This window comes from Lagopus leucura, unplaced genomic scaffold (assembly GCF_019238085.1).
Source record: "Lagopus leucura isolate 7727_CA_CO unplaced genomic scaffold, USGS_WTPT01 Super-Scaffold_100037, whole genome shotgun sequence".
Taxonomy (NCBI): Eukaryota; Metazoa; Chordata; class Aves; order Galliformes; family Phasianidae; genus Lagopus; species Lagopus leucura.
The window spans coordinates 3,127,082-3,141,944 of NW_024962286.1; the positions used below are offsets into that span (position 1 = coordinate 3,127,082).

The 14,863-nt window shown below is 44.1% G+C and overlaps 1 protein-coding gene across 2 annotated transcripts in view; it reads right to left on the reverse strand.

Moving 5' to 3' along the window:
- Positions 1 to 299: 299 nt before the first annotated feature.
- SPSB1 (splA/ryanodine receptor domain and SOCS box containing 1) overlaps positions 300 to 14,863 on the reverse strand; it is a 33,724-nt gene continuing 19,160 nt past the window's right edge. Inside the window, exons 1-3 of one of the 2 annotated variants that reach the window (XM_042883282.1) lie at positions 8,556 to 8,577; positions 6,424 to 7,252; positions 300 to 2,409 (exon numbers count right to left, since the gene is read on the reverse strand). In XM_042883282.1, coding sequence (XP_042739216.1) covers positions 2,282 to 2,409; positions 6,424 to 7,117 — 822 coding nt within the window. In that variant the 5' untranslated portion in view covers positions 7,118 to 7,252; positions 8,556 to 8,577 and the 3' untranslated portion in view covers positions 300 to 2,281. Of the gene's footprint in view, positions 2,410 to 6,423; positions 7,253 to 8,555; positions 8,578 to 14,863 lie in introns of those variants that run through there. The other variant, XM_042883280.1, reaches the window with a different exon arrangement.

Below are 14,863 nucleotides of genomic sequence, written 5' to 3' on the forward strand. Positions count from 1 at the left end.
TTGACAAGATAACTGGAGCCCCAGTCTATTGAATCCACTCAAATAGGAGTGGAGTAATGAGTCATGAATTTTCTTCAGCTCCACCTTGAATAGCTGTCTTTAGGCACTAGCAGCAGACTCATAATCTCAGGTTCCCACTGCCTACCTTAGCTGCACCTTGCCATCCATGTCACTTTTACGTGCCAGCTTTGAGATGTTCTTCCTGTTGGGGTTGGGTTCTTAGTAGGAAGCTCACCATTCACACAGACGCTAGGGGTAGAAAACACTGAGCGCTTCATACAAATAAATGTATCATCAAGCAATATTTAATAAAGTTTATTAGGTTATTGAGTATTATCTACAGCCATAAAATAGGATGTGAGAGTTTAAAACTGTACAAAATGTAATGGAGAAGTGAGAAGAGATGGAGACAAAGGAGCGTAAGAGTATTAGAAGTGGGGAGAACACAGCTGCTTCCCAGCAGTTAGGGAAGACACTGGTTCAGGCTGAAGGCAACCATGTAGAGTTCCATACACACTGTATTTTATTGTGCAATTTGTGTCCCACCCTGCAACAGAAACTAGTACAAACCCTATGTTAAAAAAAATCATAAAATATTAGTTTTAAAAAAGAAAGGGGCATATCACACCCCACCCAGTCTTGGCACCAATTCTGTGCTTTAAAAATATACTATGCAAGTAGTTTAATTTTAAAAAGGTACCCTACAGCAGCTGTTTAAAACATGTTCTTATACATACACCACAAATATATATATTAACATTTTCAACAACTAAACTCATTTGTACCTACACAGAACTGAGGGAATAACTCAAGAGCAAAAAAAAAAAAACCAACCATACAAACATTTTTTCAAGACAAAGAAATGTGCAAAATAACCTCAGAAAGGCAGCATAGTAACCTGCGGAGAGGTCAAGAGAGCAGCTCCTGCTAGTAAAGGAGTGTCATCCTCTCTTTACCTGGCTACTGAGGCAAGAATCTATTTGGGATGTGCTGATTTTGCCTGAATTGCTAGTCCTGTTTATTGAAGATCTCCCCTGCCAAACCCCAGCTCTGGGGAGGTTCTCTTCTTGCTGAAGATCACCCCACTGAAGTCTCACATGTTACATTCTGCAGCCACTTTCTGCATTCCTGGTCTTCCTATGGCACTACTGTAGTCACGTTGCTACCGCCTTCTCTGGGATGACTTCCCCAACCCCAAGCAAGAAACAGAACTATTCCTGCTGCATAGCTAAGTGGAGATCATGCTGATGGTCTACAGCAGAAGAAAGCCTGGTTTGGGTGACTAAGCAATCTATTCAGGAAGAAAATTTCCTGGAAGTCATTAGAGAACCACTATGTTTCTCTAAAGCTTTAGCCTGGAATGGGCTAAACAGAAAGCAGACCTAAGATGGCAAGACCTACAGCTGTCTGACACAAGTGTCAGAGCTCATCCAGCCTGTCTCACCAAGAAGTGCTTTGCAGAAAACATTTGCCCCTTCTTTGTCCCCACATCAGCAAGGAATCCCAAACTAAAACCTACAGCTTTCATTCAAGAGGAAGAGGGCAGGTGAAGACATGGGTTGGCTGCTCAATCAGCTGACACCCACTCAGAAGCTGCAGGACAGAGAATGGAGCAGGAGAACTGAAAAGGTGATGGTGATAAACAGGAAAGCAAGATTCACTTTTTATGAAGTAACATTAGAACATGGTGAGAGGTCCTGGCAGAGACAGACATGAGCAATATAACCACTTCCTTCAAATAAAGCATCCTGGTGGAAGGGTTCTTGGTTTTGGTGTTAGGGTGTTGTTTTTTTTTTGGTTTTTAAAGAACTCAGCAATGATTTTCTCTTGGTATTCCAGACTCTTCCCAATTCCACTGGCCACCCCATGCCTTTCCATTCTTAGCACCTAGTCTTAAGATCACTCCTAGTGCCTTCCCTTCCCCCAGCTATGCTCTTCCCTTAAGCTGCTATAGAAGGGCTCACTCCCAGGCTCTACGACCCCAAGGATGCAGTACAGCCTTTTATCAGGAGAAGCAGGGAAGCACAGAGCTTCTGTTAAGTTTCCTTTTTTAAACTGTGCTGGGGAAGTGACTTCCAAAGAACAAAACACTCCATCGCAAAATAAAGACTACTCGAGAGCTTGCCATTAAGGGCACATGGAGATTTTTAGCAGTAACAGGAGTACTTTGGCCAAGGATTTCCAACAGTAGCAATGATACGAGGGTGGCGAACCCACTGCCCAGTGGGTCAGCTCCAGACATTTTGCCTTGGTTTCAACTCTCTGTCCCACAACATGAAGGTCATTGGTAGAGCAGGTAACTCTTGAGGGAGGCTGGCAGTGGCAGGGTAGGGATCTCATTCAGTCTTTCCTTGCCCAGAGCAAGCCTCACAGCTCGCCGACACAAGTCCATCAGAGGCAGTGGTTCAGCTGGAAAAGAGAAGACCCGAGACATTAACATCTCAACCTACAAGCTACGTATTCATTTTGTTAACTCTAAAAATCCGTCCCCCCACAAAAACTGAGCAGGATGAGCAACGCCTGGCCTGTTCACAAAACCCAAGCCATTCAGCATTCACAAATCAGCAGCTTCAGCTCATCAAACATGCAGGCAGAGCATGACATCTCTGTAGAACTGCGTGAAGGAAAAGATACTCAGATTCCCTGAAAAAAGTTTACACTCTGCAATACCATTCATTAAAGTTAGAGCACAAGGTCTAGCTTGTGCCTTCCACTGCAGAATCCAAAAAGCTTTACAAGATTTACTGAAGTAAAAGACTGCAGTTTGATAGCATTGTGTGGTAAAAGTACCCAGGAAGTACTGATGTGTTTTTTACATAATAGGATAACAACTGTCCCCCCTTTCATTTATGCTACATACTTCCCAAGAAGAAAGCAAAACCATATGTCAGAGCTTTATGTCATTACTCGTAGGAAGAAATACCCTGATGGGAAATGCCACAACACATCAAAAATCTGGGAAAAATACAAGCCTTTGTTGGCATCTTATACGCTTATTGAACAAGATGATACTAGTTTTTCAGGCAGGGTATGTGGGGTCCTTCGTTGCTGAACAGTCATTTGTAGCATAAGAGATCGAGGTCAGAGCCAGAGTGAACACATTACAGCTGCACAGAAGGAACGTACAGATTACCAACAGAAGCTGTGAGAAACCAAGTCTGTCCAAGCTCACCTGCACACTGCTCAAGGGGGTGGGGGGTTCTTCCTCCCCCAAGAGACAGCTAAAACAAAGGCATCTCAAGCCAAGTAAGGATGCTCAGCACGCATCATTAGAAAGCTTAGAGACATCTTAGACCAAACACACCTAAAGACTTGCATTTTTGTGGATAAGTTTGGTTGAGAAGCTGCAGTTTTTACAAACTTTGATAGATGCCAACCGGCTTCAGCTTCTACTACAACCCAAATTAATCTGATTGTTCATACAGCTGCTTTAAGCTTTCCTAGTCTCTCTTATTTTCTACACATGATCATGTTACTGTATTTCTTACCAGAAGCCATTCTGTCAATAAGGTGGACACAAATCCCTTCCTTCCAGGCTCAAGGATAATAACTCTAAAAAGCTCAGATAGAAGTGCTGTCAGTAGTCTCTGATTAGACCACTCCTGATTCTACTTTGGAAAAAGTAAACAATCTCACTGCTCCACATTAAAAAACAACAACAAAACATTTCAAATAAGCAACAGAGAAAGCGATTTATCTAGTTTTTGGCAAGAATTCTGAAAAGGAGAACTTGCTTGCTGAAGAGAGACTTGGTAACAGGAGTTGCACTCAAATTGGTCCAACTCCTCTGGTTAGCAGAGAGCTGGACCAATGCCTTATTTCCTTCAGTCAACCCCTGCTAAGTATCACAAACTACCACCTTCTGCAGAGGAAGCTGCAGCACAATGTTTTTGTTTGTTTACAGCAGTTCTCCAGAGTAGCCCTTGTGCTTTGAGCATTATTAATGAGGCATCATGCCTCTGTAAGTACACCTCTTCAGCAGAAATTGGTGGGTGGAGAGCAATCAAACAGATCTGTCAGGGCACTGCTGCTCCTTCCCAAGCCCTACAATTTGTCACCCGTGTTCTGTGCCGAGAGTGGCCCCAGGGCTGCTCAGTGCTTCCTGCAGAGCATAGCTACACTCAGCCCCAGGCACTGCTGCTCTTGCCTGCTCATGACCTACTTCAAGATCCATGCTGCCTCCTTGGCAGGCACAGGTCTCTCTGTACAGCAGGACTACACGTCTCAGTTCTGGCTGTGATACTACCAGAGAAACTTATTACTGGCAACATTCCTTTGGCACTTGCCAGTGTAGCTTACCCTTAAAACCTGTACCCTCTGAAGTACAAATACACCCTATTCCAAATCTGTCCCAGCTCCTCTTGCTCTGTACAGAGATAGTTTGGACAGATATTGTCTAGCCAGAGGACAGTGGCCATAGGGGACAAGGGGTCTGGACTTCCAAAGGCTACAGGCATCAACTTAACAAATAATTCCCATTTAACAGTCTTAAAAGCTGAGAAGATCACCTTCCCACAGAGGTTAAGAAAAAGAACTTTGTCCTCACCTAGTTTGCTCTGATAATCCAGTCTTTGCAAAGATAGACCGGAAGAAAAGGCACACACATATCTGACCTTCTTCCATTCACAAGCACTACAATCACTGGACACAGTGCAGCTATTGAATGCTGAGAAGTGGTTAGAGCCAGACACCTCCTTTCTGCGTGTGCCAAAATAGCGTCCTGTCATTCCTGGCCTTATGCCCATGATTCACTCCTATGCTGAGAGCACATTACAACCAAATCCAATACAGGAGGTGGCTGTTTCCCTATTAAGTGCAGTTCTGCACAGACAGCTCCACAGGCTTGCTGGCTCAGAAAGGAGCTGCAAGTTTTGGATTTGACCCTACCAAAAAACCTGGTTACTGGAGCTGCTGCCATTCTGTAAGCTGCCGTGGCAGGATAAGCTAGGTTCTTTCTTTTTGTTGGTGAGAAAATGCTTTGCCAAGAGCTCTCCGTTCAAAAGATTGCAATTCTCCAGGGTTATTCAGCCTCTCCTGCTCTAAAAGCTCATCCGCTAAAATGCTGATGGAAAGAAGGCTGACTGTAGGAAGGAAAAAAAAATATGGAAAGAATACATCTTTTACTGAGCATTAGGAGAGTTTTTCAACATCCCTACAGTAAGCAAGTGTTTACTTTGACTTCCAGAAGTTCCTTAAAGTAACTTCCTCTGAAGTGTCAGTGAATAGCTATCATACCACTGAATAAGATAAAATAGTTGTTCAGAGCATTTAAGCAGCAGGAGATGCTATATGGCCCTTTTTCCCTGGTCTGACCAGGACGTGTTGCTTTCTAACCACATTAAGACAGGGCACATCAGGTATGCAAGTATCAGTATTGGTGCCTTGTCTGAGTTTTAGCATGTTTCTCAAAGTACCTGTACACCGATGTCCTCACAAGGCTTTTCTGGTTAGTCTGGTGCCCAGTTTTCTGGTGCCCAGTGCCACTTGGCTGCACCTCATGTCACCAGCACTAGGAGCTTGCCACTGCTGGCCCAGCATTAGAACAAATACATTCTGAGCACAAATAAAAGCCAAGTGTGCCACAGCCTTTGGACAGGCGCTGTTCTGAAACGCAAGGGAATCTCTACCTTTTTTATTATCAATTTACCACCTGATTTTTATTTCAGTAACAACCATCCAGATTTTCATCCACTTCCTTCACATCTCTTCTCCATCCTATCCAGAGGATCCTATCCAGAGACACAATCTGGCCCAATGGAAACCTTTATGAGAGATAAGACTTCAGCACACGTCGGCAGCCAAACCTATTACTAAGCTTAGCAAGGGATTGATGTTACTATTACTAAAAGACCTAGCATGCAAGTCGGCCTGGCTACAACATCCAGCCCCCACACTAGAAATGAGAACAGCCTGCCACGAAAGAGGCAAGCTACTTTCTTCAAAGATGAGACATTCCCACTTCCTCAGACAGGGACCAAATCTTCCCACTCCTTCCTGCAGGGAATTTTCAAAGTCCTTCCGTAAGGAATTACCAGAATTGTCCCTCAGAGACTGCTCCCTGTAAAGAAGCACCAGGAGTACATTGTAAACATTGCAACTGTCATCAGGAATGTCCTTTTCTTGACATTTTGGTAGCAGTATAAAAGGCTTGTCAGTCCAGATAAACAACTGGCATTACCCTCTCTCATTATACTGCTTTCCTGAATTTCACTTGCTCCCTGCAATGCATTAGTAGCAGCACATGTTACCTACTCAGACAAGCTCTATTTCAATTGCCATTAAGTATTTGGAAATTAAATCCTACTGCTGACATGAAATGCTCATCTCTTCCACAAAAGTGAAAACCCTCAGCGGTGTAGTAAACTTGCACGTAAGCAGCACACAGATTTGGGCTGATAGAACGAATACAGAGATTATACTCACGGTCAAGTCCGTTCAAGTAGCGCATCCTTATTTCACAGTGTCCCCACACTGCGCTTACCACTGGATACAGCTTTTTCCCTTTAAGTCCCCGAAAGGCAACACCCATATATTGCCCATCTACAATGAAACTCAGTGTCCCATCATCCATGTCCAGAACCACCAGGAAGGAATCCGGCACAATGAAAGTTTCATCTGGTTCTAGGAAGGCAGGATAGGTTTTACTCGGCTGGTTCTTGCCATCGTGGTACAGTCTGTTACGCCCAAGGTCCCATCCCCACGATTCATGGTTATTTCCTACAAGTGTGGTGTACCCTACAGAATGCAAAGGGGCATCTGCTGTTGCCACCCCTACCACAGCATGTGTGCCTCGCTGCCGCATTGCCCACGTTATCTGCCACACATGCAGTCCTCGTGTGTATCCCACTTTGCCTCTGATAGCGTCTGTGCTCTGAGCCACCGGATGCCGGTGAAATATGAGTTTATCGTCCTCCTTCACAAATACATTCAGCGAGCGATCATCATTGTTCCATGAATGCAATAACTGGACTTCATAGGATACAGGAGGCATGTCCAGTAGCAAGTCCAGACGCGTGGGTTTGCTGTAGTCAAGTCTGTGGAGCTCCTGCTTCAACGGTCTGTACACCGGGTCCCTCATATCCACAGTCTTTATCCCACCTGTGACCTTTTGACCCATTGTGGGTTCCAATTTTGCCTACTTAGAGGCTCCCAAGGCAAGCTCATCAATTCACCCAGCTGCTTCTGCTTTCATTCAGCTCTACAGAAAACGTTGCTCGGAGACCTTGTCAAGATGTCCACTAGTCAGTATTGCCTAATGGATGGAAAGAAAAACAAGAGACAAGTTAAACACTGCCACACAGCCTTGCATGCAACATTTACAGAGCACAGTATCGACCTGTTTATCAATCCATCCTTCCTTTCCACCAGCGAAGGTAACGCATACCACCTAAGCACTGCACCCTGCAAAGTAGAGACAGAAATGAAATAGGCACTGTGCTAAGTCACTAATGTCCTCTTCAGAAAAGCACTTCAATTCCTCCTCCCTAGTCTAAAGGAGGTATGGATTCAGCTACTGGAGCTCATCTTCTTCCAGTGAATGCACTGCTCCTTACTACCACACTATTAAACTTCAAGAACTCATCTATGGTCAGACTGTACAGCTGTCCCTAGTTTTACATCATTATCCAAGCTGGAGAATTTGAGCAAAGGATTTCTCCTCTAACAGAAGACTGAGAGCAGTAATGCCTGAGATTACAGCACTCCTGGACTGTCTTTGCTTTTCTACCAGCTCTTCCTACAACAAGGACAGGCTGAGCACAACCTCTCAGTGAAGCACCAGACTGCCCACTGATGTTATTTATTCCACCTCCTTCCAACCCCCTTAGAGAAATCCTCCAAGCTAAGGCTCCACAAAGGAGCAAAAAGTCACGAGGCATTTAATACCCAGAAAAAGAATCCAAACAGCTTCAGTAAATTTCTAGAATATACATCTGAGTTTAGTGTTTTTGGGCCCCGTAGTAACCTGCTAGAGCTGACCAGTACAAGGGACTGGTTTATACAGAAAACTACTCTGCAGAGCTTTGATCTGAGCCATTCCTAGCAGCAAAAAGTTTTCTGCAGCTTTAGTGCTGGAACTGGCCTTCAGGAGAAAGCAAGTCATTCACAATACAGTTTCCATTACAGGAAAAGGAAAGCAGGCTGCATTTCAGGATGGATACATTCACATTCCAACTCAAGAAGAGGATCACAGTTAAGGTTTGCAAGTAGAACAGGCATTGCAAACAATCTTGGTTCCTACAGTGTTTTTTTCAGGTCCAAAATAACTTATTCACATAACACACAGGATCAGCACTTGGCATTCTCCTAGCAGGTACTCCAGTGCTTCCAGATCTGACAGATGCCTGGGCTTTTCTGGCTAACATTCGTAAATGAAAGTTCTTGTGGAACCCCTACAATGCAAGCATCCCCAAAAGTTAAGGCTACATACCCCAGACATGCAAACACAGGGATTGCCAGGCAGGGTTATCCAGCCATAAATAGCTTTTATTCCTCCCTCAGCAATCAAACAGTTCCAAAAGGTAAATAAAAACAGCACTGAACACAAACCATCTCACCAGAACAGTGATCAAACAAGGCAGGAGCTGGGCAATAAAATGAGAGTTTATCCTCTTGAAGAATTACAAACCTTCCCTGGATCAGCTGACCAAACAGCCATGGATACAGGGTGGAGGAGAGTTCTCCTTAGCCCCACTCCAGCTTTGCAAAGTACCTTGAAGGCCTGACTGTGCAAGTATAAAACAGCAGATAAAACCTGCTGAATCCAGCCTCAGGCAACACCCATTTCAGCAACTGTTGACTCCACTGGACTGCTGTAGTGCTAAGAGCAGTTACACCTCCATGTGGCCCATCTCAAGCAAGCAGCTTCAGCTCCTCTTCTCCAGGAGAAAAATAAAAATAAAAATCACAGCCTGAGATGCAGAGTGCAGAGGGAGGCACAAGATTCTTCTCACAGTTTAGCAGTTTTCCTTCCAGATTTCAGAGAACCCTCTAAAGAGCTGAAGCCAGCTTGCCTGCCTAGCTCACTTCTCGTGCCTCTACTGTAGCACTGCAACCACTGGAGTGGCTCTGCTCTCGCTCAGCAACACAAACAACCCTCTGTCAGGCAGCTGCCAAACTGGGGGCAGCTATTAGGAGAATTAAAAGTGGGAGGGGAGCGAACTAGCTTTCTAAGAAAAAAAGTGTTATTTTAACATTTCCTGAAGTGAGGCAATCACTCGGGGCCGCTGCCAGCTACAGTCACAACACTTACTCACAACCAGGATCTCATCTGGCATAGAAAATAGAGCATGAATCAGGTCTGGTTTAAAAATAAGGTTACTGGACATAAGCAGCAAGGCTTCAGCTTGAAGGTAACAGGGAAGGTTTACGTATGCCCTAGGTTAGGGATCAATTCATCAGCCTCCCTACAGCCTCTTACTGCAATTTGGGGGATGCTGTGGGAACAGCACGCTCAAATCTGGTAATTCTTAAAAAGAAAGAAGATTCCTCTTCCTTTCCTTGTTCCTTTATCATTCATGAAGTGCAAAAAGGAAAAATCCTTGATATCCTTTAGAAGTGTCACCCCAACAAACATTACTAAGCTGTAATATAGCTGATTGCAAACTATTCATGGACTTCAGGCGCAATGGCACTGATGGGACAGTCCTCACTGTCCTGTCTTTAAGTCCACATGTTTGTATGAGCTCAAATCCTCAGTTTTACACCTCAAAGCTGACACCAAATCCATTATAAGGCTTCTGAAATCGCTGCTGGGAGTTCTCCCTTTCCAAAGAGATGCACATTAATGCTGACTGGATGCTACGGTTATTAAAAAGTTTCAGTGCAACTAATTTGCTTAGGCTGGGAGAAAAACCATCAGGCTGCTGCAAATGACTGATGTGTTGTTCTGCAGAAAGAACCAGAAGAACTATCTGGCATTCCCAAGGCCTATGGCACATGGACAAAGGCTGTCAACAAGGTGTTGGCTACAGCACACTTGGAAGCCTACAGGCAAGTTCAGCTGTTGGAACATTGATTAGGATAAAGGAACAAAACATTGGCAGGAGGAGAAGAGGCAGAGGTTTCCTGAGAGCTGTACAGTACATGTGAAAACACTGTATAGGAAGCAACAACCAAAACAAAGCAGGCTGCCAGACTGCAGGAGTATTGCTGCAGACTATTTTGAAGTGTAATGCTCAAGAGAAGTAACAGAATATAATTCAGTACTCTCCATTAGCAAAACAATGCTTCATTCATTATGATTTATTTTGCCTCCTGCTAACATAAGCTTTTATCATATTTTTCTCAAGGCTGCTGTACCTCAAAGGGAATCACCACAGTTAAAGACAACACAGACAACTGAAACACACTTGGTAGAATATGCCTCACTGCTTGCTGCAAGAAAGCACCCTTTCCTGAACTCAAGCATTCATCACTTGCCTTAGTTATGACTCTTTCCCCAAATAACCTAATAACACAAGATGGACTGTAGCTAGAAAAAAGAGAAATAAAGGGGGAAAGAGATTGCAACAAAGAGGTCAGCTAGACTGAGCAGATCAGATACTGAGCATATGCCAAAATTCAGGTGCAACACAGCTCCTAATTAGGGCAAGACAGCCACGTCTGTTCAGAGCTGGTTCCGCTGTCCTGGCACTAACCTGGCCTACAACTGCAGGACAGACAGATGCTGACCTTCCTAACTAATGGATTAATGCTCTGGTTATCTTGACATGAGATACAGCCAGCCGTAAATGAAAGGATACATTAGGGATCCAGCTACTCCAAAACTTCTGAACACTAGAGGTTTAAGTACAAATGCAAACACAGAGCACTTTTATCTACCACATCAACAGCTCAGGCTCTCTGGAATTCTGCTCTGCTTTATAAATATATGCCCATTCCCATGGCACTATTTTATTCCCATGCTATTTTCAGTTCTTCTGTAAGCCTTCTAGACTTAAAAAGCTTTGGAATAATTACAAAAGGGTCCCAGAGCAAAGCATTCACTATTCATTTCAGGGAGTTAGGCATCTCCTCAGTTTAGCTATTGACAGCAAGATGATCTGCTGTACTATAAAGACATCCTAAGCTTCAGAGCATCTGCTTACCAGAAACAGATCAAGGTAGGAGATTAACCATTTCAATTGAAAATGTCAGAGTCCTTGCAGCTCAATGGGAAAGACATGGCTTTTTGCAGAGCTTTGTAAAGAAAAGAACACGCACGGTAGTCAGTGCAGAGCTGGTTTCCAACTTTTTCTGTTTAGCAATCTGCACGAATCAGGCCACGTGTTTACCTACTACAGACATCTCCAAACCGAGGCAGTCATTTCACTTCACCAAAATGTTGTGTACAATAAAGCAGAAACATCCTCTATTGTGCCCATGGCCCCTTAAGCTGATGGTCAAATGCAACCAAGAACCCAATCATGCTGACGCCATGCAGACAGCAGCCTTTGATATCCACAACAGGAGATTGTTTCCTGGTATCAAATCAACCTCAGTTGCTTCCTGAATGTCACCCGGATCCCATGGGGAAAATCTCAAGACATGATTTCACATAGCTAGATTAAAAAAAGCCATCCACACTCAAAACATTGCTTAACATTTCAAGTCAATTCACTTCATTCCTATCTATGTCAGCACTCAAACTCATTCACCTCATCTAAGCACACAACAAACGCAATCTAGGCTATCAATGCACTGTGTGTAAGCCAAAGAACACTCGCCCGAGCTGCCCTCACTGTTTCATCTGAAGCCACGAGACTGTTCCCCTGTAAGTCCTATCACATAGTAGGAGGCTATCTCAGGTATCTGTATCGCCAAGTGACACAGGAATTTCAACAAGGTAGTGTGCATATTTTCATATTTGAAAGCAGCTTAGCAGCAAAAGCCCTTGAAGTCCCAGTCACACATCCCCAGTATTTGTACCAGCCATTCCAAAACTCACTGTCACTGCTGGTTCCATTAAGAACCCCTGAGCAGACGTTTCCATTTAGCATGGATGTTCACAACTCAAAACCCAAAAGAGCATTCAGAGTTCCAGAAGTAGCCCAACCAAAACAATGAAAAGCAAAAAACACTTTGTGGAAAGCTCACGCTGATGTTTAAGCACCTGTGAGGCACTCAATCGGCCACTGAAAACAGATGTTTTCATTAGGTCAAGTATTGGCAAGCCATTCTCACTCAGTTACAAACTTCACTAGAAAGAAAGACCAGAAGCACTTCAGACAGCAACAAAAGTCTGGTAACAGTGCAAAAATCTCAGCCCTGCTCAACATGGACATTCATCTGGAACATCAGTTACAAGATTACATGAAGACCCTGAAATTCCTTGATCTCCGACTCAGTCTTACTCTCCTATTAAGTTTACTGTGGCCTAACTTCCCCCACATTTATGAAGAGCACTTCTACAGGGAAAAGTCCACACCATTAAACACATGGCATGGTCTACAGGGAGTCAATCAACACCCCGAAGATTTTTGGTCTCAAGAGTGCCTCAGCAGGAGATAAAACATTCTGCACAATCATTTACTTGCTTACTCCTCTGGAAAGCTGAACTAAAAGAGAGAGCCCCTGTAAAATGAGACCACAAAAACAAATGCAGTTTCACTCAGGTTTCCATGACTTCATTAAGAAAACATTAAGTATATATAGTCAATTTTCTTGGGCTGAATATTCATCCCACAAACTAGTAGACAAAATCATATATAAGCTACTGCTAGCTTGCTGACAGCAGCTTACCTAGATTCACACCTAGCAAATTCTTCAGCTATCTGACGTGCTGCCTGCAGACAAACTTCCCCCAATGTCCCCTCACATAAAGCTATCCTCTTTCTTTGCTGTGAACTCCAGGAGCTGCTTAGGCACAAGTTTTTTCTCTATATGCTGAGAAGAACAAATCTCTTCATCACCAACATATAAAGCCAAGCAGGATCATCAGTGCTACATAACATACTAACTGGGTGGGGAAAAGAACTCGCACACCTCAAATGTAAATAGCATCCAAGCCTTTGTCCCAAAGAATCAGGATTCCCTCTTTTTCTTGACATTAATTCTTAGCATTAAATCTACTGCCTTGCTTGAATTGTGTGTTCCTGCCAACAGCAGAAGCTGATCACAAGATAGCTGTGACACCCCCACCTGCAGCCCTGATGCGACCATTTCAGCAGCACTCTAGTTTGAACACCCTTCCCACTCTCCCTAAAATGCTGATCAAAACTTTGCAGAGGAAGTAAGCTCACCTATGCCAAGGAAGTTTTGCAGTGCTGCATTAGCAGAGAACAAGTAGCTACAACGCAGACAGCAGGAACAGTTCTACTAGCAATGTGGCTGGAGCTCATGTCTGAGTGTTGCAGTTGCACTTGGATCAGGGCTGAGCAGACAACCCTCACTGCAGAGCAGCGGTTTGGGCAGCACTGACAAACCTTCTTGCTGTCTTATTCTGTGTAGAAGGCTGATGTCGCTGCAGGGGCAACTTCCCCATCCTCACCCACTGAAGAGCAGAAGCAGCTTGGCTCAGTTTGTTCAGCTGTTGGCAGGGCTGCTTGCTCTTCAAGAAAGCGAAACTTCCACCAAGACCATGAAAGGTAGGGCAAGTAAACGTAAGATGCACAAGTGCCAGCAAACAGGAAAATCCTCCAGTAAAATGAGTCCCTTGGCAAATATCTGTGCACAAGATATGCAAGGGATGGAGAGAACAAGATGCTTAGTATTTGGCAGTGACCTACCTAGGCTACAAAGCTAACAAGCCACATCGCTAAGGCAGCATGCTCATTCAGCTACTAAGCAACTCATTTTGTGGTCCTAGACACCAAGAGCTCTGCTGTCTTGTACATTAAGCAGCTAGCATAACCATGAGATGCACCAGCAAAGGCTGAAGAAGAAAGCCACGAGCCTGTCACTGAATAACACTTACAGCTGTGAACCAGCTTGTACTATACAGTGATCCACTCCTTGGATCAGATGTTTCTGCAGAAGCTTTCTAGCTGTTTTGGAAACATTGAAAGGCAGTGTGATGAAGACAACATGACCTCTTACACCCTATATGGAGTGGTTGGGTCTCCAGAGCGCTAAAGTTACTCGGAAATCAGTACATCCGAGTGAGGTAAAAGCTGGGGGGGAAAAAAGGGACAACCCATCCTCAAGTAAGCCACCTACTAGAAACCAACTAAAGTTTCCACTATCCACCTACCTAGCAACCTCCTGCTAGCTGCAGTGCTGCCTAATCTAGCAGCATTGAAAGAGGTTACTCTACAAAGTGTTTGTAATGATGGAAGGAGCTCAAGCAGAAAGTTCTGCCAGAGGTCCCAGCAGTTGAATGCTAGTTACAAATGACAACTATTCTTCCTTTTTCCCCCCTCTCAGAGAAACTATGGTATTTCTTTAACTTTGAGTTGAACTCAAGATGGTTTTCCTTACAGAGGAAATTTAGTAGGTATTTCAGGAAAGTCAGATTCTTTACAGCTCCCAGATAGCTCGTGAATGCCAATGTCAAGTCACAGACCAGACACGGTGTTTCTTCAAGGCTCTGTAAAGCAGCTTCTCAGAGGCAGATCGGAACCATTTGACTACTCTGGTGATCCCATCTTTGGCGGGCATTAAGTCTTAATACAGACAAGGCTTGCAGTTGTCGGGCTCTATTTTTCACTCAAACCATGCACTTAGTGACAGACTCTTCCTTAATGAGCTTTTAGAACCACAGCAGAACACGTGTTCTGCCACAGCCTCTCCCACTTATGACTAACATGTACTCACAGGCACAGCACTACGATCAGCATGTATACTGACATAATGACTTTGCCCACCAGCACAATCTATAACCTCTCATCCACCCCACATGCCTGAACATACTCCAGTGTATTGCAGACAGCACTGTTTCTTAACA